The sequence below is a fragment of the Thunnus maccoyii genome, chromosome 23 (genome assembly GCF_910596095.1).
Source record: "Thunnus maccoyii chromosome 23, fThuMac1.1, whole genome shotgun sequence".
In the NCBI taxonomy this organism is placed as follows: Eukaryota; Metazoa; Chordata; class Actinopteri; order Scombriformes; family Scombridae; genus Thunnus; species Thunnus maccoyii.
In genome coordinates this window covers 17113150-17137033 of record NC_056555.1, presented here as the reverse complement: position 1 = coordinate 17137033, position 23884 = coordinate 17113150, and the positions used below count along the sequence as shown (strand labels likewise).

General features: G+C 38.5%; 1 protein-coding gene across 2 annotated transcripts; it reads left to right on the top strand.

Annotated features, from left to right (window-relative positions):
• The first annotated feature begins 17627 nt into the window (after positions 1-17627).
• On the top strand, positions 17628-21512 carry rad51ap1 (RAD51 associated protein 1). Of its 2 annotated transcripts, none has more exons than XM_042403146.1 (9): positions 17628-17976; positions 18062-18108; positions 19415-19553; positions 19738-19844; positions 19923-20012; positions 20161-20295; positions 20392-20577; positions 20651-20827; positions 20910-21512. In XM_042403146.1, the coding sequence occupies exons 1-9, from the start codon at positions 17960-17962 to the stop codon at positions 21032-21034; spliced, it is 1023 nt and encodes a 340-aa protein (XP_042259080.1). In that variant the 5' UTR covers positions 17628-17959; the 3' UTR covers positions 21035-21512. The 2 variants fall into 2 exon arrangements, with proteins under 2 accessions (XP_042259080.1, XP_042259081.1); XM_042403147.1 differs by having other exon boundaries at positions 17629-17976; positions 20654-20827.
• Positions 21513-23884: the final 2372 nt, after the last annotated feature.

Below are 23884 nucleotides of genomic sequence, written 5' to 3'. Positions count from 1 at the left end.
TGAAATTCAACAAAACTCTTCCTTCTTTTAGCCTATTTCCACAAGATTGGATAGAGTAGGGCTAATGCTTATTTTCATTGTTGATTAATCCACTGATTACTTTCTTGATTAATTATTTGGCCAATAAAACATCAGAAAGTAGTGAAAATGAGTCCAAGGTGACATCTTCAAATGTCTTGTTTTGTCCGACCTGCCGTCCAAAACCCAAAGATAATCAATCAATATTATAATTTAAGATAGGGTAAAGCAGCACATTCTCACATTTGAGAGGCTGGAACCATCACATGTGATGGCATTTCTTGCTTGAATAACTTAAAGGTGAACTCCAGTGGTTTACGTTTGCATTTTTATAAAGTTGGGGAACCCAGAAGACACAGATTTTAAAAAAAAGAAAGAAAGATCAAAATCAAAGCAGAAGATGTAAAGATATCCTGATTTGTAGTTGCTAGCATGAGTAAAGCTTCAAAAACATCCAACATTTCCCAAAATGCACCTTAATATTGTGTTTTATTCAACCCTCCTAAATGCCCGCTTCTTTCAAACCTCACACGTCCAGTTTGTAATGGATGCTTTTTGTTAAAAAGTGTTTTCCAACTTTAGAAAGCTCCTCCAGACCCACAGAAATCATTATACAAATGTACAGTACTCCTTGTGATGAGTAAATAAATCTTCATCTGTAAAAATCTGGTGGAGTGCCCCTTTAAGTCTAGTAATCAACTGTCAAAATAGTTCCAGATAAACCTTCAAATCGACTAATTAATTAATCACCTAATGGTTTCAGCTCCAGACTGGAGCAAGAGAGAGTCAAACTTTAAAAACTGAATAACCTCTACAACTACAGCTGAGTCACAGTCGGGCAACAAGAGAACACAAACAAACAGATGGAAACTTGCCCACATAACACAGCAAATTGATTTTGCTTATAGACCCGCCATGAATGAATATATTAGAGCTAAAGTAGACGACAAAGAAATGGGAGACTCAAGCAAGAGAAAAGTGTCTGCTGTTTACTATTGTCAGGTCAGCTGTCTTTGTTGCAATTATAGGATCTATTTAGTGCACACACACACACACACACACATCAATCAGAAAATGGACCAGAGGGAATAGCCATACAAACAGCTTTTGTGCATATTATGAAAGTGTAAGTAACTGGATACAGGAGGATGCAAAGCTCTTTCAATTACTGTTTTATTAACGTGGGGTTTAAGAGACAATATTGAAACAACAGCTGGGGAGACCCGGCAATGGAAGGGGGATTTCTCTGGAATGACATCAGAGTCGCTGCCATAGACGGACAATAATAATCAGTCCAACTGTGTATCTACGGACGATATATCAAGGCTGCACAGGCCTTCACATGAAGAATTACAATTCTAAAACTATTTTTTATTCATAAACAAGACCAGGTCAAAACCTAGTATTTGTCTGGGCCAAGTATGGTCAATATGTGAAATTGTGGCCAGTTTGTTACAGGTATAGTCAGTGGTAATGTCTATAATGTGAGTTCTTATATTAAATGTTCATCTGGAATTTTCTGTAGTTGTCCCAGTAATATTTGCTGAAGTAGCATATCACATGACACAGTTACGAAACGTTTGATTAAAAAAAAAAGGTTATAAATGCAGTTGCAAGTACAAAACTTTCCACTCATATCTTAAGATGTTTGATTTGAAAGAGAACTTACTTTAATTCTAATTATAACTATTCTAATTATCTGTTAACTCCCTCTGCTCTTTCATCTATTTCACTCAGCGGATGTCTCTCATTTTTCACTCTGCATTGAGTGTTTTGTCAGAGTGATGGTTATTTGGCGAGCTTTAACTGTGCACTCTCTCTCATGCCTCTATGCGCCTTTTTTCTGCTTCTTTCCTGATCGATGATCATGGAGGCTGCGGTGGAAATTATAAATGAAAGTTTTGACAGCCTTTTGGGTGCAAATTCAGGAGGCTTAGAGTCAAATCAAGCGCACCTGCAGAGCAGCAGCCCTACACTAAACTGATATAACAGCTACAGGAGTCACATGATTTACCTGCAAGACTTGTGTTTTACTGCTGTTGTTCATCGTTTGTGATGTGAAAATGTCAGAGAAATAAAAAGCTTGCATCCTGGTGTTAGTTCAGTTATAAAATACAAAGTGTCTCTCCTGCTGGCTGCTGACAGCGCTGCCAGCCAGGGAATTGATCACACTGGACAGTAGAGGGGGAGACGGTAGAGACGCTGCTATGCGTCTGTTTAAACAAGAGTTCAGCTGATTTCTCTGCATTTAACACCAGAGCTGAGAGCGTCAGAGCTCAGAGCAGGAAACATAATCACTGTGCGTCACGCTACTGTCCTCCACTTCCATCATCTCGCGCCGATTCATTTTAAAAGAGCAACTGCCAATGAGGAAACTCCAACATTTGGCTGGCCGACCAATGGTGTCACTTCATCACTCACTCACTCACAGACAACTGCGGTCATAGGGCTGGTCTGTGGTCGGTCTAACTAACAATATTATTATTTATTAACGCTTTTATAAGACAAAACAAAAGTCTACAGCCATGCTAGTTGCTTTATGACTGTACTTAAAGCGGCCATATTATGATTTTTCTGGTTTCCTGTCATTTATATACTGTTATGATGTTGGATATCTATGTTAAACATACAAAACTTGAGGTTAACATATGTAGAAATGCTCCCTGCAAGTCAAATACTCTGAATGTTTTGTTTTCAAACGTTTCTTTCTACATTGCTGACAAGTTGCACACGTCTATAAACAGCTGTCCTTTCTGATGCCTTAGTTGCTAAGGTTGTTTCTAAGGTTTTTCCATGAGTTGTCTGTGTTGCTCACTCTTGTATTTTGGGCTCGAACATGTACGGATGTATTTGAGAAGTTGACATTTTGAGTAACAAAAAAATAGTGAAATCCTTCTACTATAGTTTGTTTCATTGTTTGTTGTCTAACCCAATCAGAACAAAGCAGGCTTATCAAGAGGGGGGTCTTAAAGAGACAGGAGATAAAACAGCCTGTTTCAGACAGAGGCTGAACTGAGGGGCTGCGTAAAGAGCCATTACAAGATAAATAAAGAGTTTTGTGAACTGTAAATCATGCAAAGATATTCCAGTAGAGCCCCCGATTAAAAATATAGACCTGGAAATTTGCATGATATGTCCGCTTTAAGGTTCCACTATACTTTGTCAGAACTGCTTGTCAGACGGTTGAATAGCTTCGGAAATAGCTTTCTGAAACCAGCAATCCGACCTTCACACTTATTTCATGTTATGATTGGTCAGCTGTGTGGAAGTGAGAAAAGGTTTAAACTTCTCTTTTTAGATCTCTGTTTTCATTCTTGACACAATTTCTGCTATTTTTCATGAGAACAACCAAGTGCAACACTACAAATGCCTTCCAGGAGAGACTGCCTGAAAATCTTTGCTTAGCGTGTTAGCATGCTAACGTTTACTTATATGCACGAAATACAAAGGAAGCTGAGGCTGAAGGGAATGTCATTAGTTCTGCAGGTATTTGCAAAGAGATAGTGTGTGCACATCCCATACTCTAGGTCAGGCGCAGGACAAAAAATGAAATGAAGGGAAAAAAGCAGACTGGATCATATTTCCCAGAGTCAAGCGCAAAGCCTTTTTCCGTCAGTAATAAAAAGACTTTGATTGCTACAATCCAGTGTGCTTTTTCCCTTCTGTAAGTATTTGATCATAAACCAAAGTATTGATCAAAAGGGACTTGCGGGCTGATGGTGGAACTATGACAAGTCAGAGAGTCAACAAACTTGGTATCTGTACCAAATTTAATGCCAATCCATCTAATAGTTGTTGAGATATTTCGGTCTGGACCAAAGTGTTGGACTGACCGATCAACCAACACTGACATCCATTGAGCCACGTGTGCTAAAATGACTAAAACTCCACTTCACTTTTGAAGGGCAGGAGATGTTATGCTGCTACTGTTCTGTGCAACACTTTTCACAGACTCCAACCTCATTAACTTAACTGAACCGTATTTCACAGAGTAATATTACAGACCATTCATCTCCGGACTCAAAACCATCAAACAGCTATGAGATAATTTGCTCAAGTTAGCAAACTTCATGTTATTGAGCAGACAGCAGTGATATGGTGATCGATCAAATATTGAATGAACAATCTTAGGGAGCAGAGGCTTGTAAAATAGTAAGGTACCACCCTGAAAGGAGCTTGGTGTTAAGATTTTTGCTGAATCAGCTGATGTATAATTCAACAGCCAAAAACTGCACTGGGTTATGCTCTTTCCTCTAGTAAGTACATTCGTGACAGGAAGAAGCAGTGAGTCCTCTGGGAAACTGATACTAACTGAAATGCACTGTTGCTTGAACACATGCAATAGTTGAAATATATAAGAGATCTGCTCTGCTTCTTTTCATTATTACTGTGTCAAGCTTTGGGCTGCAATGACAAGACAAAAAGCAGCCTGTCAGATGGGAGTGTTCCCAGTAAAAATATCTTTTCAAGGGTACAGCTTGTGCACCTTGCAGAGAAAGATGTGTCCGCTGCTAAATTGGGCATGGCGTGACTAAGGGGAAAACAAGCAAGGCAGAGGTGACTTTTACACTGGTTACAAATCCCAACAGTATGAGCTCATGACACAGCATTTTTTATATCCAAGTCAATTAGATAAAAGAGCGACCCGTCTGACATCAAATTATGATGATCATCAGAAAGGTGTTCAGCAAAACAAGAGAGTTTACTGAGGGAATAGGTTTGTCCTACTACCTGTAAATGCAGAGTTAAATAGCAGAGTTACTGCATACTTGTAAACTCATAACCAATGCAATGACCCCATTTAGCTTACAAAATCCATGTTACACGTATATAACGGATTCAATATCAATACTTACATACAATATCAATCAACTTCCAATTGTGGCGCCAAAGACAAACTACTGACCTAAAAATGAAAGGATCGCAATTCCTATTGTTATTCTTTTTGACGATTCAAAGGAAATATTGTCATTTCTGTAAATACAATGTTTTAGGCAGCTGCAATGGTATCTAATATGTTAAAATTGCCATAATGCTAAATTGGATAAAACACCAAGGTTACACAGGCCTTCACATAAAGAATTTCAATTCCAAAATCACAGCAGTTAATAAAATTCATGATCAATATTTACACTTACAAATGCTTTTATATGATAAAACAAGAGTCTATAGCCACGCTAGCAGCTTTGTGACTCTGTGCTTAGCATGGGTGTATTATAAGAGCTGGATACTGGAATGAAAATGGCGCCTTTTCAGTCCAATAAGAATTGCTCGCCTGGCGCATATGCCAAAAAAGCTTCTAGCTTCTGGGTTTACCTCCAGGGGTATGCAGCCCACTGAATATGTGCAGCAGTGTTTCTCCTGCTAGTCCCGCATGCGAGGTCCCACTCGGCCCATAGACTTTACATAATGGTGATGTCACGGATTTTTAAATGGCTTTTCTTGGCTTGAGGAAAGTTTTACAAATATAAAATCTTCATGGATCAAAAATTCATAATAATAAGAGTCATAATTGACCTTTTTTGCAGTTTGAGGTATGCTGTCAACAGTTTTACAGACGGCTGAGTGGCGGCGCCATATCCAGCTCTTATAATACATCCATGGTACATGGCGCAGTGGGAACTAAATGCTAAAACAGTGACAATGCTAATATGTTGATGTCAGGCGGGTATAATGTTAACCAAGTTCACCATCTTTGTTCGGTGTGTTAGCATGCTAACGTTTGCTAATTAGCACTAAACAGGCGACTGACAATTGAAGCAAATACTGACATTTGTCTAAATAAAATGTTTTAGGCAGCTGCAATGTTGTAATATGCTAAAATAGCTGTAATTCTAAAAAGTTTGATCTTATCAAACTGGATCTCTGAGTCCTATGTTTCATTTTTAAAATCCCTCCCGTATTTCAACACCAAATGAATTGGAGTGAGCAAAAGCCATGGATGACCTTCCACTCTGAATGATTTAGATTGCCTCTCATCATGGCCATTGATCCTTCTTAAAGCTCAGTAATCACATTCTCATCCCAAGAGAGCTGAAAGATGTGAAAACGTCTGTTGAGCAAGATGTGATCAAACTGTTTTGTGAGCTTTCCACGGCAGCCCGTGTTACCATCAACTGTGCAATCTCAGCAGGGCTGTCGCTTCACGAAATCCTAAGAATGAGGTCCTAAAATTGGTCGTCAGGTTTTTAAATCTTAATGGGTCATTTATCTTTTTCCAGGATCCGAACACCAAGGAACAGATTTCAGGCTCGGTGCTCCAACACACACACTATGACTAATTTTCTCAGGACAAGTAGAGCAGTGATTGATGAGATATTTGATTAATGTGCTGACACATTCGACTACCACTCTTCCTGAAAACCCCAGTGAAGTTATTTTCGTAGATATCATCCAAATAAGCTACGTAATACATTTTCCTTGTTTTTTCTTTCCACTGTACCAAATGTTGAAATCTGGGCACATTGAGGCTTAGGTTTGTCCAGTGCCACATGCTCACCATAACCAACTGCTCCTTCCAGGCAAAAACTGGCAGACTTACTTGAAGCCACAAGGAAAACTCTGTTTACGTGGCCGCAATGCTGAAAAGTCAGATGATTTGGTTTATGGCTGTAGGAAGAGATAGAGATCAGAGGAGGTGTCAGCTGCTGAGTCGGCAGCCAATTCCCCTGGCTCCTCTTCCCTCTCTCCCAGGAACCCAACACCGAGCCAGGCCACCAGGACCGAGCAGGAGAATGCGAGGAATTCTCTCACACATTTGCTCGCTGCTTTGCACGTTCTCACCCCATGGGATGAAAAACACGCCGACGGCCCCGAGGATGCGACCACCTTGCTCCACAGTGAGTGAGCTCGAGGGTGGGCGAGAGGCGGCAATGAGCTGAGGATCAAGGCAATTTGGCTGATGGGTAGAGGAGAGCGCCTGGAATGGCACACTGCTGAGAGAGTGAGTCATCCTGGACAGGGATCCTGTCATTCTGCCAGCACAACAAAGATCAGATCATTTATTTTTGTCACGGCCCCTGCTGGCTGAAATCTATACCCACAAGGAGTTGATCAAAGGTTTTGGCATGAGGCCCGTCCTGGAGAGCAACTAATAACAAATGATATTCAAGAATGATCCAGAGGAATCATTTGCAAGTTGCGGTTTACTCATACCAAATTTTGTCAGAAAGTCATAAATAACAAATAATAACTAACTAGTTTGAGCTTTTGTGTTGAAGTGATTCATCATTTGTAGACTGCAACTAAAATTGAGTAAATTAAATCGAGTGATTTGTTTAATTAGTAAACGATTTACTCAATAAAATGTCAGATACAGTGAAAAATCACAGTTTCCCAGAGCCCAAAGGGTCGTAAAAATGCTAGTTTAGTCTTACCAATGGTCCAACATTTTGTCTGTTTTTTAAATTTTGTCCTATTGAATACACTTTTTATAGTTGCACAACATTTCAAACAACATATTTTTTTTACCTCTGTAACACTCACAGGTCTGGCACACAAAAGGTCACTGGAGGCAAAACAGATGTGGTAAAAAGTCTCTTCACTATTTCAAAAGCAGCAAGGACATAGCAGTCGAAAAAATGGACATTTAATGTTTTGACATGTCACAGTAGGAAAAGCACAGGTGTAAAATATTAAAATCAATTATGGCTGAATTCCCTTCAGCTGCTCCAGTTTTAGGGTTTTTGTATCGTGCTTGCTGGCTCACTGTCACACTTTCATGAGTCACTGGGACACTTTACTACAACTGAGCTGTCATTAATATTTTAGTGAAAAAGTCTGCTGTGTCATCAAGACACGTACACACTCCAAGAAGAGAGTAAAAGTCTGAGGCATCAGGGAACCAAAGATGACCCAGCAGAAAGTGAACGATAGCTGTTTGAGAATGAGGAGCAGCTGTGTGAGAAAATGAATGAGTCAGGTGATGACGTGACACAGGAAACTCAATAGTGACGTCTGGTGGGCAGGTGTGGAATGACAGCAGAGGTTTGTATATGCAGAGATGAAGGAGATGAACCAGAAGCAGTTGTTGCCACAATAACACGTTTTCTCATGAAAGCACATTGTGGTACATCAGAAAATTCAGTTCATTTTCAGCAACTTATTTCTAAGATTTGGGGCAAGAGGCACCAACATGTACTGGATCTGATTGGTCATTAATTTATTTCTTTATCTTGACATCAGAATGACTTTCAATTTCAATTTCACATTGTATGTGGCCATTTCATTTATTACTTTATGCTTCCCAATAACTTTCACTTTTAAAAGAAGCAGTATGTAAAATTTAGTGGCATCTAGCGGAACAGACTTCGCAGAAATGCAATATAATCTTCATAAGTATGTTTTAATTAGTTTAAAATCACGTGAAAATAAGAATAGTTATGTTACCTTACCTTTATATCTTCATAGGGAGCGGGCATGGATGTATAAAGAGAACTGGATACAGCGTCGGAGGCGTGGCCCCATTCATACCTATGAGCTCAGTGGCGCATGAAGCCATAAAAGTTCAACTTCTGGGTATAAAATTACCTGGATCTTCCAGGATCATTGGGGCCCATGGAGCAAGCGCACAAGCGACTTTCGCTGGCCGAGCCAGCCACTTCCGTTTTGGCCCTCCAGCTAACTTGAATGGAGATAAAACAATTCAATCATGCGGCTGTCCTTGACTGTCGAAATGTGATATGGACCAAACAGATCAAATTCTGACAGTGAGATGAGTCATCTCACAGGGGTGATGCTCAAAAAAATGTATCCGCTGAATTACAGACAATTCTTTCACAATGTAAGTCTATGGGAAAAGGTCTTTTTGGGCCCAATAGCATCACGTGCCGCAATGTCAAATTGACTTCACAGCCCGGCGCTGTTCCTGGGGGCTTGGGAGCGTGTCCTCTTCCACAGAGCCTGCCATGTTGCACCGGCATGTGTCTACAGAAGCCCAGAATGGACAAACCAAACACTGGCTCTAGAGAGGGCCTTTCACCTTTTTTTGCAAGTTTTGTTGCCACCGTAGGTTCTCCTACACGCTTGAGGGGAGGGCGTGGGGTGGGTGGGGGTATTCAGTTGGTTGCAATGTGCAACCTCACCACTAGATGCCACTAAATCCTGCACACTGCACCTTAAAACTATTGCTGAACATGACTGTGGTTTAAAAATGTTTGGTGAACAATAATCTACAAAAGACAAAACTGTTAAAAACTAATCAGTTTGTCTAATGTCAATACAAAGTCTCTGCTTTTATCACACATGATGTATCGTCGCTCTGTACAGTACATAAAATCCTCTCTCAAGATTTCCCTCACACAACAGGGAAATGATTGATCCCATCGTCCATCGCATTTGTCACATATTTCCAAATTCCTAGATTAGATAAGTGGATTAAACTGAATTAGTTTAAAGCCTGTCTGATTATGAGTCCACTCATGCTTTTTTCTCTAATGAATGTAAAGCTGTGTCTAGCAGCAAAATAGCAGCGTTGTTATCTGGGGATTCATCTCAGAAATGTTTCTGTAACATTAGATGATGGATAGTTTTAACAGAGCTGTGAATTTTGTTTGTAAATGTTTTTTTTTCTTTTATTCTTTTATTCTTTACTCACAAAAAATACAAACACAAAATACAAAATTCTGACAATTAATTAACAAACAAGTGAGTCCTACCATCTCTAACCCTCCCAAACCAATTTACAAATCTAACCCAACCTACCCCTCAAATCAATACAATTACTATCCTTCAGTTATCACTGTATTTACATCTTACGGCACAGGTAACATGCAATAATAATACTGTAGAGCAGCACTGACAAAAAAGAGGGCAATTACTGACTTAAGTCAAAAAAAGAGAAAGAGAGAGAGAGAGAAAAAAAAGTAAATGTAAAAAAATGCTCCAGCTCAACCTCAGCTGAGTTTCCATCCATCTGGCTCTCACATGTGGATATCGCCCTCTGCTGTCAAGCCAATGTTAAGACATCCAGCACCTGTCTGATGATAATAGGGATGATAACTCACTGCATTGCAGCATTGGGACTCTGGCGTCTGGTTTGATGGTGATTAATATGACTTTACTTTGAATTAAAAGAAAACTTGTGAGAAGTGTATTTTTAGGATGTGAAGAATTCTCTGCGTAACATGTAAGCAAAAAAGCTTTATTCTATGAGTGATTACAAAAGCACATTAGCTTTGCCAAATGCATCATGTGCTGTCCAGGTGCTCAGCTAAACATAGTAAAGAAAATGGTGTCAGCCCCTGCATTGCAGGTAGTGTCTCAGTGGAAAATCTAGATAAAATAGAGGAACCTTCAGGCACCATTTGATAACTAATGGACCACAGAGCTGTAGGTTTAGATTACAGTGAGTTTCTTAAATTATTTTCTGGCTCTCTGACATCTTCCCTGAAGGAAGCAGATGAAAAACTGACTTTCTGCAAGTATTCATATCTAACTGACAAAGACGATATGTTCATTAAGCAGTTTTTGAGCAGGGGAAACTAGACATTGCTGAGTGCACTGAGAGGCTGGTGCTGTCAGAGGTATGTGGACGCTTATTAGTTATTAAAGATGGCCTCGTGTTTTGTGTGGCACAGGGGAGCAGTGTACTTTGTGGAAAATGCACAACAGAGAATCCGATACTATAGTCTATCAACAAATGAGACAGCAGCGAGTGCAGTGCATCCAAGGCACGACGAGACATAAGTCACTGAGATCTCATGTGCTTGTGTGTCCTTTTGCCTGTGACCTCCCTGTTAAAAGGCCACCCTAATGAGACTGCTCCCTGAGTGCCCTTCAAGTGCCACGCTGTAGTGCAGGAAACAATGCTGCGTTACAAATGCTATTTTGAATGGTGTCACGGTGTAAAAGTGGCAGGGTTGAATTATTGCCAGCCCTTTGATGCTGTTTATATCCCTGCTGTCTTGTCAACACATATAATCATACTGCAGATTCCTGATCCACGGCCTGATATTGCCAATAACGCAGCCCAAAAACAGAACATCTCGTCATGATGATTCAGCACAAAGGAATCTGTAAACTGCTGGTGGTTTTATTCATATGACTCTGTTTGCTCTTAAGGAAACTAAATATGAATATAAATCTGAAGGGTCACCAGATGATTAAAGTGATTTAAAAAAAAAAAAAAAAGGTAACAGTATTACTTACCCCACTTCAAACCAAGTGAAACTGAAACCAAGTTCACATTCAAGATGAAAACTCATGACCACACAAAGGCCACAACCTGTGGTGAGGGGGCGCAAGTAGACCTTGCTCCATTTAAAGGGGTCACAAGCCAAAACGTTTGAGAACCGCTCCTCAAACCTACTATTAATACCTTTAAATATGATAGACCGACATTAATGACCGTCAGTCACCTGCAAGGCCTTAAACAATCCCAGTTAACTGTGCAAAAGTCAGATTCATCACTTAAATCAGATTACTGTTGGTTATGTTGTGTCCTCCATGATAGCACTTAAGTTTTTGCAGTCACAAGCCCACACTTCCTAAATCTCTTTGCGATTTTTGCCTCCGGGCTCTCATCTCCCTAGCAATTAGCTTTGTGGCTGCCGCGTGTGTACTCTAAAAAAAAAAGAAAATACCACATGTCCGCGAAAGCATGCACTTAAGAAGACGAGGTCTTAGAAAACAAACTCCGGAAGCCACTGACTGACAGATCTGTCTGCCCACTCTGGTAGCCTGGCTAAAGCCGTGGCTGCTGTGGCTGTGCTGTGGTTGCCACTGGTCCATGCCTAAAGACAACAGACGCAAGGCCATTTCTAGGTTACAATAACAACACCACACTGACACAACTGCAACGCCGGATATCCGAAACACTTAGGAATTCATCAGGCCATATTTAGTCTGGGGCTTGTAAATAACCGGTGCCCCCTACAGAACACCAATGAATTTTCTCAATGACAGAGCATTTTGTCTTCATGAGGGGCTATAAATATTTCCAACTTGCAGCATAATAACACACAGTTTATGAGTGGACAAATGTGCTTTTCATGCAAATCATGGCAATCATTTGCATCTCAGCTAAAATATCTCCATAGTAAAGAAGCAATCTATTTATTCTTTGCCCTACGTGGAATGTAAATAACAACATTGCAGTCTCCGCCTGCGGAACAACCATACAAGGACAACGGCGCTGGACCGAGAGCGCCCCACACAAACTACCACTCTCAGATGCCATGCAGTACATAATGATGGTATTCACATCAGTGGTTGAGGGGGAAACTGGCTCCTGACCACTTCCAACTAACAAGCTCAAATTAAGACCACTGATGACCTCACGACTGCCAACTAGGCTAGTAAATGGAGCTGGATGTCCAATTCCAAAATAGTCTGGTAATGCTGCCTGTCGGTGCTACGCATGGAGCTCATAATAATGGCTTAAATATCCGGGAATATAGCAGGTGTATATCATTTAATCATTTGCTCAAACACAGCTAATTAAATATGTAGCAAGTCAGTTATAGAAACAATAGCTTGCATGACTTTATCTACCCGTGCAATTAGTAACAACTCTATATTTTATATATGTAGTTGATGATAGAAACTGTGTATTTATAATTCATAAGTAACTATACTTTTCACCAACAGTCACCTTAACATTTGCTTGAAATTGTCTGCTGGATATGTGTGTACAAGCAAACAACATTGCCTTTTTTATGGTTTCAGTTGTGTGTGATACCTGAAAAATGCAGAATATTAACAATAATAACATATAAAACCCAACAACAAAGTGCTTCACACAAGGCAGCAACTTATAACATCAAATATAAAAAGGAATCAAATTGGGAACTTTAAATTAACAAAATACATTAATTGGAGGTTTTAATTAACAGTGTATTAACTGCTAATGTGAAGCAGAATTAAACCAAAAGTCAAAGATCTCTATGTGCACAGATAAGTTCAGGTGCATTTACATTAGTTATAGAAAAAGAGGAAAAATCTTTGTTTATTGTTGCTTCTCATTATATGATGATTTACACCTTTGATTAAAATGTCCTTCTTTTCTAATAAGGTTGGATGAAAACTTGAGTTGTGTTCATGAAGGGAAACTTTTTTGAGGCAGGTTTTATTTGTGGAGCTTGGAAGAGAAGATAAAGATGACGTTTTATCTTTGCAATGTCATGTTATGTAAGAAGTTCTCTTCTTGTTTGATGTTTCACCGCTTCTTTACACTTCTTTCATACTAAATAAACTAACTCTTCACCGTCATGGTTGAGCAGTTTGTTGGAAACTGGAAGCTGGCCACCAGCAAGAACCAATTGCTGTGGGCTTTGCTACCCAGCAAATGGGCAACATGGTGAAGCCTAACCTGGTGATCAATGTGGATGATGCGGGGTTCATTTCAATGAAGTCTCAGAGTACTTTCAAGACCGCAGCGATCAAGTTCAAACTCAACGAAGAGTTCGACGAGACGACTGCAGATGACCATCTTCACTTTTGAATACTTCTTCTTCACTTCTTTACACTTCTTTCATACTTTTTGTATGTGCATGACATGAATAAATAATATAACTAACTAACTAACTGGATCAGAATAAACAGATAAACTTGATTCTAGAGATATACTGAGAATAAAAAAAGAAAAGAAATAAAGAGATGAATCAAGTAAAATTAGACTAAGCTCTCTCCATGATGTTTTTATTACTATGGTCACTTTTAGGGATCCAGACTATATAATGCAATATATTTTGCTAACATGTTACATTTTTGTGAGACGTCTGTAGACAAACATTACTCTAGGATTATGGATTCTATACCACTAAGCACAAGTGCACAATATGCACTTTTAGTCAGACATTTAGGAGCATTTAACATCACATACCTAAACATTTTTAACTCAGGACAATTTTCAGTACTTAACTTTTACTGGAGTCATAATCTATGAGGGTTTTTCTACTTTTAGCTAAGTATTTGTGTACTACTTTGTGCACTCCTACAGTGGTCACGTGACTTTGTTTGGGAACATATAGCACAGGAGTGGAGGCGGTGCAATTTTCACTCCAGCAACATAAATCTAAATCATTTCCTGTGCTTAAAGTTAAAAAGAGATGTATATATGGAGTGCCAGATAGATGAGATTATCATCTCCTTGAATGTAGTAAAGGTGGCTTTATGATTTCTCAGGTGGTTAAAAAGTCACTTATTGTAATCACAGCTGTTGTGACATCGTCCCAAATACAATATAAACATCTATATGTGCGAATGGAAGCGTGACGTTGTGACCGCAGTGTTTGCATGACTGGTTCTGATATTTTGGTCATGGCTGTAGGCAGCGCTGGAGGAGTTTAGGAATGTGTGACCACAGAGCTCTTTGGCCCCACGGTCTTCCTCCCTTGTCTGGGTCCGAAGACACGGACCATCACATCCCTGAACGTCTCCTCCAGGTCCACTGTGTGACAAACCGCAGCCAACAACCACCCACTCACAAACTGGAAAATGACAACCCTTGGTATGGCTGCTGCTCCCATGGAAGTGCTGTAAAAATGGAGCGATTTCCCTTTTACTGCACTTCAGAAGGAGCTGTGATTGCTTCCGCCCTGAGTGTGGGCGACTGGGCGGCTGAGGACATGTCAGGTTCATGTCAATCAGCAGGTCGGAGGCTGTACCTCTGTCATCTGAAACCCTGAAGCTTCAGGATCCTGCTGCCATCTGCTGGACTGCTGGCTGCCCGGCTGAGATCACCCAGTGACACCATGACACAGCCTGCAAAAAAGAGACAGAAAAGCTCTTCACAAAATCCACAATTTAATGATATTTTTTATTCTGAGCTGCCATTATTATTATGTTTGTCTATTTACACTATTCACTATAAGATGATAGAACTGTAATATGCAATCTAAATGTGATCAAATCTACATAGAGCCAATTGCAACTACATTTTATTTTCATTTCAAAAACGTGCAAGATTTCCATCAATGTACTTTGATAGTTTGAATGATGAACATGTATTTTTACTTTTTTAAAAAGGTTTCCAAACATATTTTTAAATAAACTAAATGATGTTTATTTTTTCAGTGTGTGGGCCCCCACACACCTACATGTTCACTTGCAAAAACTTAGGTTTGGCAGTAGTAGTAAGTGTGGGATGAATAACTTCTTTAGACTCACATTGGCATGAAGTGTCTCAAAATCTTATGTTTTTTAATGGTAAGAGAAAATATTTATCCCAAAGAGTGTTCAGGTGGCAGGTGGCATATGTTGACCTCAACATGAGTATTTACAGAAATAAACTGTAGCCTCAAAGTGTAAACCGAGCTTGTTACATGTAATAAAAGCTTATCATGTATACAAAGTAGAGCCTGATGCTGATGGATTTGTAATTAAAAAATCTTGACAATATATCCTTTTGTTTTTTTTACAAACATAAATGCATGACATAAAAAACATTTTTGATGAGGATCCCTAAATTTTGTTAACAAAATTGTAACCCAGATATGTATTGAGCAAGACATTTCACAGTTGAAAAGTTGAAAACTGAAATGATCTCAAACACAAAGACAGTTTGCCATTTTTCACACTTCAGTTTTTGCACAGATTAAACAAATTACACTCAGTATAACATGTTGATTAGTGTGCTTTAGGTACAGTGTGCGAACTATGCCGTGTTTTTCAGGGGAGCTCAGTTTTTCTTAATTGGGGTGTAAGTTTGGGGTAAATTTGCAAGTAAGCTTCCTTGTTTCTTTTTGCATCTGTTTGCTGACTAATCAACAGAAAAATGAGTAATGGTGATTCGGGGAAAAATGCAGAGTGATGCGCAGACTGAGTGGGACTAAGAAAGTTTGTTTTTTTCTGATATTTGAGCCAAAGTGAGTTAAGTTTATGGTATAGCTGTGCCACGCTGCAATTGTGATGGCAAGAGTAGCATGAATGCTGGAATCATCAAGCATGAATCATACATCAATAATAGCCCAATTTTATGCATGATCCATGATGAAGATACAGAAAAACAGAAATGTGTGGCAAAAATAGCATATTGTCAATATTTTGGAAACCCCCAAAATTTCACAAATCATGTTTTCAGGAAGTCCATGTCAAGGAACCAAGTTCCCCCTGGATCCCAGGGTAGTTCACAGCCTGTTTAGGTGTATTTTGTTACATTTTGACTTAGCCTTGCTTGTTGTTTCCAGTCTTTACACTAAGCTAAGCTAAGCTAAGCTAACTGTCTGCTGGCTGAAGCTACATATTTAGTAGACAGACACATGAGTGGTATCAACTGCCTCATTCAACTCTTGGCAAGAAAGTGGATGAGTGTTTTTCTCAAAATGTTGAACTATTCCTTTAAATGATTTTAATTTGTAGTTGTGGTGTAGCTTGCACTGTAGTGATTGTAATGTTACTGTATTGTAAAGTTCATTTTAAAACCTTGAAAACAGTTTTTGGGGGACTGTAACACCCAACAGTGATGTGACAGTGTACTGACAAAGACCTGGAGTACACCTTCACATCACTTCAATAAACTGAGAACTAAAGCCACTGGAGGCTGACAAAAAAGTTGGAGTTGTTGTTGCTTTTTAAAGTGGTTTGCTATAGGTCTGCAATTAACTGATTATTTTCTCAATAGTCAATTCATTGTTTAGACTATGAAATGTTACAAAACTGAAAAAAATGGCATTCACAATTTCTCAGAGGTCATGATGATGTCTTCAGATTGCTTATTGTGTCTTACTCACAGACTAAAATGTAGAGATATTCAATTAATTGTCATATATGAAAAGAAAAAAACAGAAAATCTTCACTTTTGAGAAGCTGGTGCCATCAAATATTTGGCTTTTGTTTTAACAACTGAAACAATGAATCAATTATCAGAATAGTTGCCGGTTTATTTTTATTTATTATATTATATAAGTACACAACAATTCCAAAAGCTAGTATTACTGCTGCAACTAACAATAATTTTTATTACCGATTAATCTGTTGATTATTTTCTCGATTAATCAAATAGTTGTTTGGTCTATGAAATGTCAGATACTCTATACTATGTATATACCCTGTTATCTGTATGGGTAATTATTGACATTTCTTATTATTATTATTTATACATCACCTGGCTTCCCAGGTGAGTAAAATGATGTTGGGAGGTGAAGCTAGTTTGAACTACTTTATATACAGTTAGCTTAGTCCGATGGTTTCCAACCTAGGGGCCTGGCTCCTCCAAAGGGTCACCAGATAAATCTGAGGGGTCCTGGGATGATTAATGGGAGAGGAAAGAAGAAAAAACAAAGTTCTGATACACAATAGATGTACTTAGTTACTTTGCACCAGTAGTCACAGCATAACAACAATCCTGATAACATTATTAACATAATAACTTTCATCATTTTATATACCAACATATGCATATATTTCCTTCAAAAAGTATCTACTCTCCAAAATCTCAATGTTACAAGCTAGCAACTCTAAGATAAGCTATTTAACAGAAGCAGATTCGACATTTTATTAAAAGTAAAATAAAATGAATACTCCTTGATTAATTGACATATTTGGCTCTGCTATATAACATCTAACCTATTGAATCTTATTCATTTATCAATTATTTTATTCATCAAGAACCACGGAGATGATACAGGATAATAACGTTACATAAGACGCGAATCGGGCGTCTGCATTCGTCAGATTAGTCAACAAAACGTCACTTCCTGTCCGTTCAGGCGGGCTGGTTGAACAGCAGCAGTAAAGTGCTAAAACTGACTGGTTTTGTATAACATAAGTAACTTTTATCAGACAGTTTATGGTGTTGGTTAGTTAGTTAGCTCTAGACACATTTCACTCGATGAATAATCGGAAAGTATCTAGCTAGGTTAGCTTCTCCGGCTAGCAAGCATTAGCTTTTGTCTTTTACAGGCAGTGTGTAAAATCCCGCTAACTGGACGTTAACGTGGTTCATTTTAGCTGAATAAAAGGTATCAACTCTTAAAGCTACAACTCTTACATTTTACAAGCTATGGACCGACCACCGAGGTTTGTAAACCGTTTTTTCGACCTTAATTCATGGTGCCAGTCTGTCTGATATCGTTGAAGCTAACACGTTATTTGTTATTTACAGGAAGACAAAAGTTGTGAATTACTGTGAAGCCAAGGACTTTGATGATGGTGAGATCATTTACAACAGTTTTTTTTAGCTGTTAACGCTGCTTATACATCTGTATTTCTGTGTTAAATGGGCGTATGTTGCAAGACAGACTTCAAAACTGGTTGGCAGGAATATTTGGTAACACATCACAAGCATGCTGACAACTGCCACTGCAACTAAAGGATCAGTTCACAATGTTTCAAGTCTGTCTTAAAACAACAGTCAGGAGCCCAATGAATATTGAAATGGGTTTTTCTTGCTGTAATCATTCCTCCTGTTCATACTGGCCATTAGAAGATCCTTTCATAATGCACTTACAATGTAAGTGATGGGAAACAAAAACAAGCCTCCTTCTGTGCAAAAAATGTATTTAAAAGTTTATATGAATCTTCAGCCATCCAAATGAGTCAAATCAACTAGATATCTTTCAACATTACTTTCTTTTTAGTGCCAGAGTCGCTCTTTTGTTACTATACTTCCACCGCAGCTCAACAGGGACACAGGAAGAGGGAATTTGATGTTAAAAAGACTTTAAATGTGGCAGATATCCACTTGATATTTCTTACTCTGCTGAAGCCTCATATAAGCTTCAGATAAACTTTTAAATGTATTTTTGCGCAAAATGACTGTGTGGACACATTGTGGATTTTGGCCTCTATCACTTACATTGAAAGTGCATTTTAAGAGGATCTCCCTAATATACTGTTTGGACCAATGAAGAGTTTACACATGCCTTTTGTAACAAGGAAACATCTGCAAAGTTGGTGTAACATTAGAAAAACTGAGACCACTTAACCAAATTAACATGTAACTCTGGTTACAGCTCTGCTTGACTAGTTTAGCACACATCAGTGTTTCCTTTTCAGCTAATGGAAAAGTTGGAGTTTATAAAATAAATATTTTTTTATGACAAATTGTTAAAATTTTTGAATATTTTCTTTTTCATATGGATTTTTCTATGTTAACTTGAGGGCAGTTTAATGTCTTGTAAACTAAACTAAAATATAAATGTTCTTTCTTACTCTCAGAACATTTATATTTTAGTTTAGAGACTCTCTGTCACTCAATATCACATGGACTAGGCACAATCAGAGAATTGCTGCCGTCCCATAGGCAGAATTGACATTTAGAGACATGTAAATATGTATTTAAAAAAAAAACAAATGGTGCCAGTTGTTGCTCACTTTCCGTTTCAAGACTCATTTAAATTCCAGGAAACTTTAAATCTTATTCATAGATTGTAAGGGAATACACACACATACTCATGAACAGACTCACTTTTTACTCACCACCGACAAACTCTGTTCTCTTCCCTCATTGTGACAGATGAGGATTTCGCCTGTGTGAAGGCTCCACCCAGCAAAAAGCTCAGAGAGGATGTGAAACGACAGGAGCACAAGAAATCATCAAGCAAGTCCTCAAGTCAGGAGTCCAACTCACAGTCCTCACTGAGCCAGAAGATTAGGTGGGTCACTAGTGAATGTGATACAGTGGGCCATGTACATACAGTAACATGATGATGATTTGTTAAAGGTTAAGAAAGAGAGAAAAAGATTTAGAGCAAAACCTCATTCATTTATTAACAACACAATCAGTCTGTTGTGATTTGTGACAAGTAAATAAAGTAGGCCTATGTGTGTTTTTCACAGAAAACCATTGGATGAGAAGTTGCATGCCAGAGATCTAGAAGCAGCCATTACTCTCTCCTTGCTCAATAATGCAGATATGATACAAGACCAGTCTCCCACCAGTACAGGTATGCTATAGCTTGTAAAATGTACTTTTAATTGCATATTTTAGAGTCGTTGAATTAATTCTGATTAAATTTCTCCAGGAGAGGTTACGGTTCAACTTCCAGTAGATGAAAACACAGACCCATCTTTCCGGCACCTGTCCAACTGTAGTGTGGATATCTCACTCATGGGTAAATTCGTCTTACTCTTATCTACTGTAGGCCTACCTTCCTTTATTACACATTTAATTGATTGTCCTTTTTGATAAAATACAGTTTTAGATAAGGATAGAAACAGTATGAAGTTTCTGAGGTTGTTTCAATTTTTTGTTTTCCGCAGGCCTTGACGAAATCACATCAGAGAAGGAGCCACTTGCCCAATCCAGACAGAGAAACGCTGCCTCTAAAGCCGCCGAGCAGCAGAGGAAAATCCTGAAGGATGAAGATGAGGACTATCAGCCCAAAATGACACCAGGTTGTCACCTTGTTATTCATCCATAAATAGCTCTATTTAATTACAGATTTTCTTCCTTTTTGTGTCGTCGTAATAACACCAGTAACATTTTCCCAGATTCAGAAAGTGACGACGATTTTAGTGAACCAGCTGAGAGTGAAGATGAAGAATTCACAGTAAAGAAAGTCAGCAAAACAAAGAAGAAGGAGAAAGTCACCAAACATGAGAAGACCAAACAGCCTCCTGCCTCTAAAAAAGAAAAGCAACCATCAAAGCCATCAAAGTCTAAATCAAAGGCAGCAGGTTTGTTCTTTAAAATTCAGTTTTTGGCTTTAATTGTATTTCTAACATTATAATAAGAACTACTTTGTCTCAGCAGCTTCCACACCCGTGAGAAGTCCACCAAAAGCCATAATTGCAGCCAAAAGGCCCGTCTTGACCACCTCAGTTTCCACATCTAAACCAGTTTCCACATCTAAACCAGTTTCCACATCTAAACCGACAGTCTCTTTGAGCCCAGCAGGGGGCAGAGTACCCAAGTGGAACCCACCAGGTACGAGAGCAGGGCTGCAATGTTATAAATATAAACCTTTAGAGACAGCTAAGAATCTATTTTATTACTGTTTTCTTCACAGGTCAAATTGGTAAAAGTCCCAACTCTACGAGTCCAGCAGTGAAGTCTCCAGGTCAGGGTCTACGACTGGGACTGTCCCGTCTCGTTCGAGTCAAACCTCTTCACCCCAGTGTCGCTACTCACTGACCACCTGTCTGAGGATGCCTCTGTATGTGATAGTAAAGTCCAGTTCTTGTTGTCCTGATTTATCATTTATTTTAAAAAAGTTGCTTGTAAATATTCATCTCTATATGACGTGACTCCCAGGATACAACTTTGACTTGATGCTCTCAGCGTTGGTCAGATGTTCTCATGAGCACATATGCACCTTTAACAGTTATTTCACCCTGCAAAGGGGGAACGTCAGATAATCATAAAGTGTGCTTTGTTGACTCGAGATTAACACTACTGTCTCATTGTCACTAGCAAACTAATTGTTGATATGTCTGATACATGGAAAAGTGTGAATAATCCCTTTTTTAATCATTAGTCTCGGTCTTATTTACATAATTTTATTGCCACCTAAAACATACTTTCACCCATTTTCCTGTTGTGTGCAAACATTGTATATTGTGTACATATATATATAAAAAATAAAATTAAAACAAAGTTTAAATTTGTATGACATTTGTCTCCCAACCAGGAAGAATTATTTCTGTTAAAATTTGCTCCTGCGAATGATGATGAGACTGATTAAAGGACATAAAGGTAGAACAACAAATGCAGTTTGCTACTATATGAAAATGTTTATATACTGTAACTTCCCAGTCAGCTCTGATTTATCTCACATGCTTTTTTTTTTTCTTGCTCATTGATGAGTGATTCATTCAGGAATAGTTCATCGTATAAGGTTGCGTTTGAGTTTAAAATAGTATCTTAAATATTTAAACAGGTCTTTCTGTGAATCCTGAAACGTTTGACTAAATATTACATGTTGTTTTTTAGTTCAGGATATCGGCTCTGCTGTGACAGTGGCTGTCAAAGAAATAAACAAGCCTTCAGGATTTTTTCAGTTTAGAAATTTCTACATGTTTATAGTTGGGATTATCTCTCCATGGAAAACAAACCTTTCATTTGATTTTGGGTTAAAATCCTTAAATATCCCAAATCTGTGGATATTTTAAGATGTAACTTACAGAGGATCATATCAGTTTTGGTGATTCATGCACATTTTCTCATTTCACTGTCTCCAACTGAATAATGGTAATGAAATCAAAATAATTTTAATGATGATAAACACAGAAGGGACCCAGGACACCATCCTGGTTAATGCAGCACCAAAGATAGATGGTCAGATTTTCTAAAAATCATATTTTTTCCTATCTCCTATGTTAAGTACCAAAATAATCCTAAAATATTTACAGAAGGACTTGTGCTATGCTGTACTTCACTGCGGGTTTACTGTGTACAACTGTAATTCTTAATAGTATTGTCTTCCTCCTCCAGCGTCGTCTGAGATCGTGGTACTGAAGCTACACTACTGGTCAAAAAATTTTTAACCAGTTTTTATTGAAATTTAAGCTGTTCAAGTCCAGTGAATAACCTTAAATGGTACAAAGGTAAGCGCTAAAGACTTATAATGGTATTTGAAACAAAACAGAAAAAGAAGTTAAAAAGATACCATAATTTTTTTAATTAGTTAATTGTTTGTTCAAAAGCTGCACATGATAATATCTTTCCTTACTGGCAGAGATAAAACTGGTGTCAGTAATCATAAAGGAATCAATAAACCAGGATGCAATGGGGAAGCAGTCAATAAAAGGACAGATGTGGGTCCACTGACCTGATGACTATGACAAAAGCAAACAACTACACATGTACGTCATAATACAGTAGGGGAGAACAGGGTAACATGAGTCACTTTTAACGTTTGATGATTTTACCGCAAAAAAAGGTGTATTTGTTTCAAATAATAGTTACTATATATTGTGTGTTAGCTACAGAAAGAATGTGTGTGCAAATGTCCTTTTGTGTACACAGACAGGTGACAAATTAAAGGGAAAACTGGTACAGGTCTGAATGCTTGACCCCTGAGTGCTTGTTGGCATTTTGCTGGCATGGTTTGGGTCCACTTGTCCCCTCAGAGGGAAGGGTCACCTTTATCCTATGATGAAACATCCTGATGGGAGTGGTCTCTTCCAGGATGACAGTGCCCCCATCCGTAGGGCATGAGGGGTCACTGAATAGTTTGATGAGTATGAAAATGATGTGAATCATATGCTATGGCCTTCACAGTCACCAGATCTCAACCCAACTGAACACCTATTGAAGATTTTGGACCAACGTGTTATAGACAGCGCTCTACCACCACCATCATCAAAACACCAAATGAGGAAATATCTTTTGGAAGAATGGCGTTCATCCCTCTAGAAGAGTTCAGAGACTTGTAGTATCAATGCCAAGGTGTATTGAAGCTGTTTTGGTGGCCCAACAACTATATGTTGGTTTTTTCTTTTAATTTGTCACCCGTCTCTCAACAATTAGGTATTTATTCATCAACATTGTAACACTAGTAACATTAATTTGAACAGTGTCTCTAGTCTCTAGAATATAGAATATCAGAAAATAATACTTAAATACACAGGTTACTCTGTACATTAAAGCCTATTTAAACTTTTGGGGGTAAATTGACTCATTGAGTCAACTTGCCCCAACATCACTGGCACGTTTTACCCCTCCATTTTGACAAAACTGTTTAACCCAGTGGCTCATTTACACAATTATGCTAAGTTTATGACCTTGTTTTGTAGCTTACACTGACTTAAATTAACATGTAATAATGTCCAAACTTATCTGTTTTAATTAAGATACAAGGCTGATAACTTTAGTAACATGATGAATTCAAATTATTATTTTTTTTACTCTGTTTTACTTACCACTCTCTCTCCATGTGCTTGAGTCCAGGATGGATTGAGTAATATGAACTATACTGGCTTAATTTGTGTGCCACTGGCTCAATTTACCCCGTTCTCTCCTATTCTGGGTTTATGCAGGTTC

Bases quoted from the DNA above. Each gene is read 5' to 3' on its own strand.
- rad51ap1 (XM_042403146.1), top strand. The intron at 19,845-19,922 runs GTATGCTATAGC...AAATTTCTCCAG, and splicing joins CCAGTCTCCCACCAGTACAG to GAGAGGTTACGGTTCAACTT. The intron at 20,013-20,160 runs GTAAATTCGTCT...TGTTTTCCGCAG, and splicing joins TGTGGATATCTCACTCATGG to GCCTTGACGAAATCACATCA.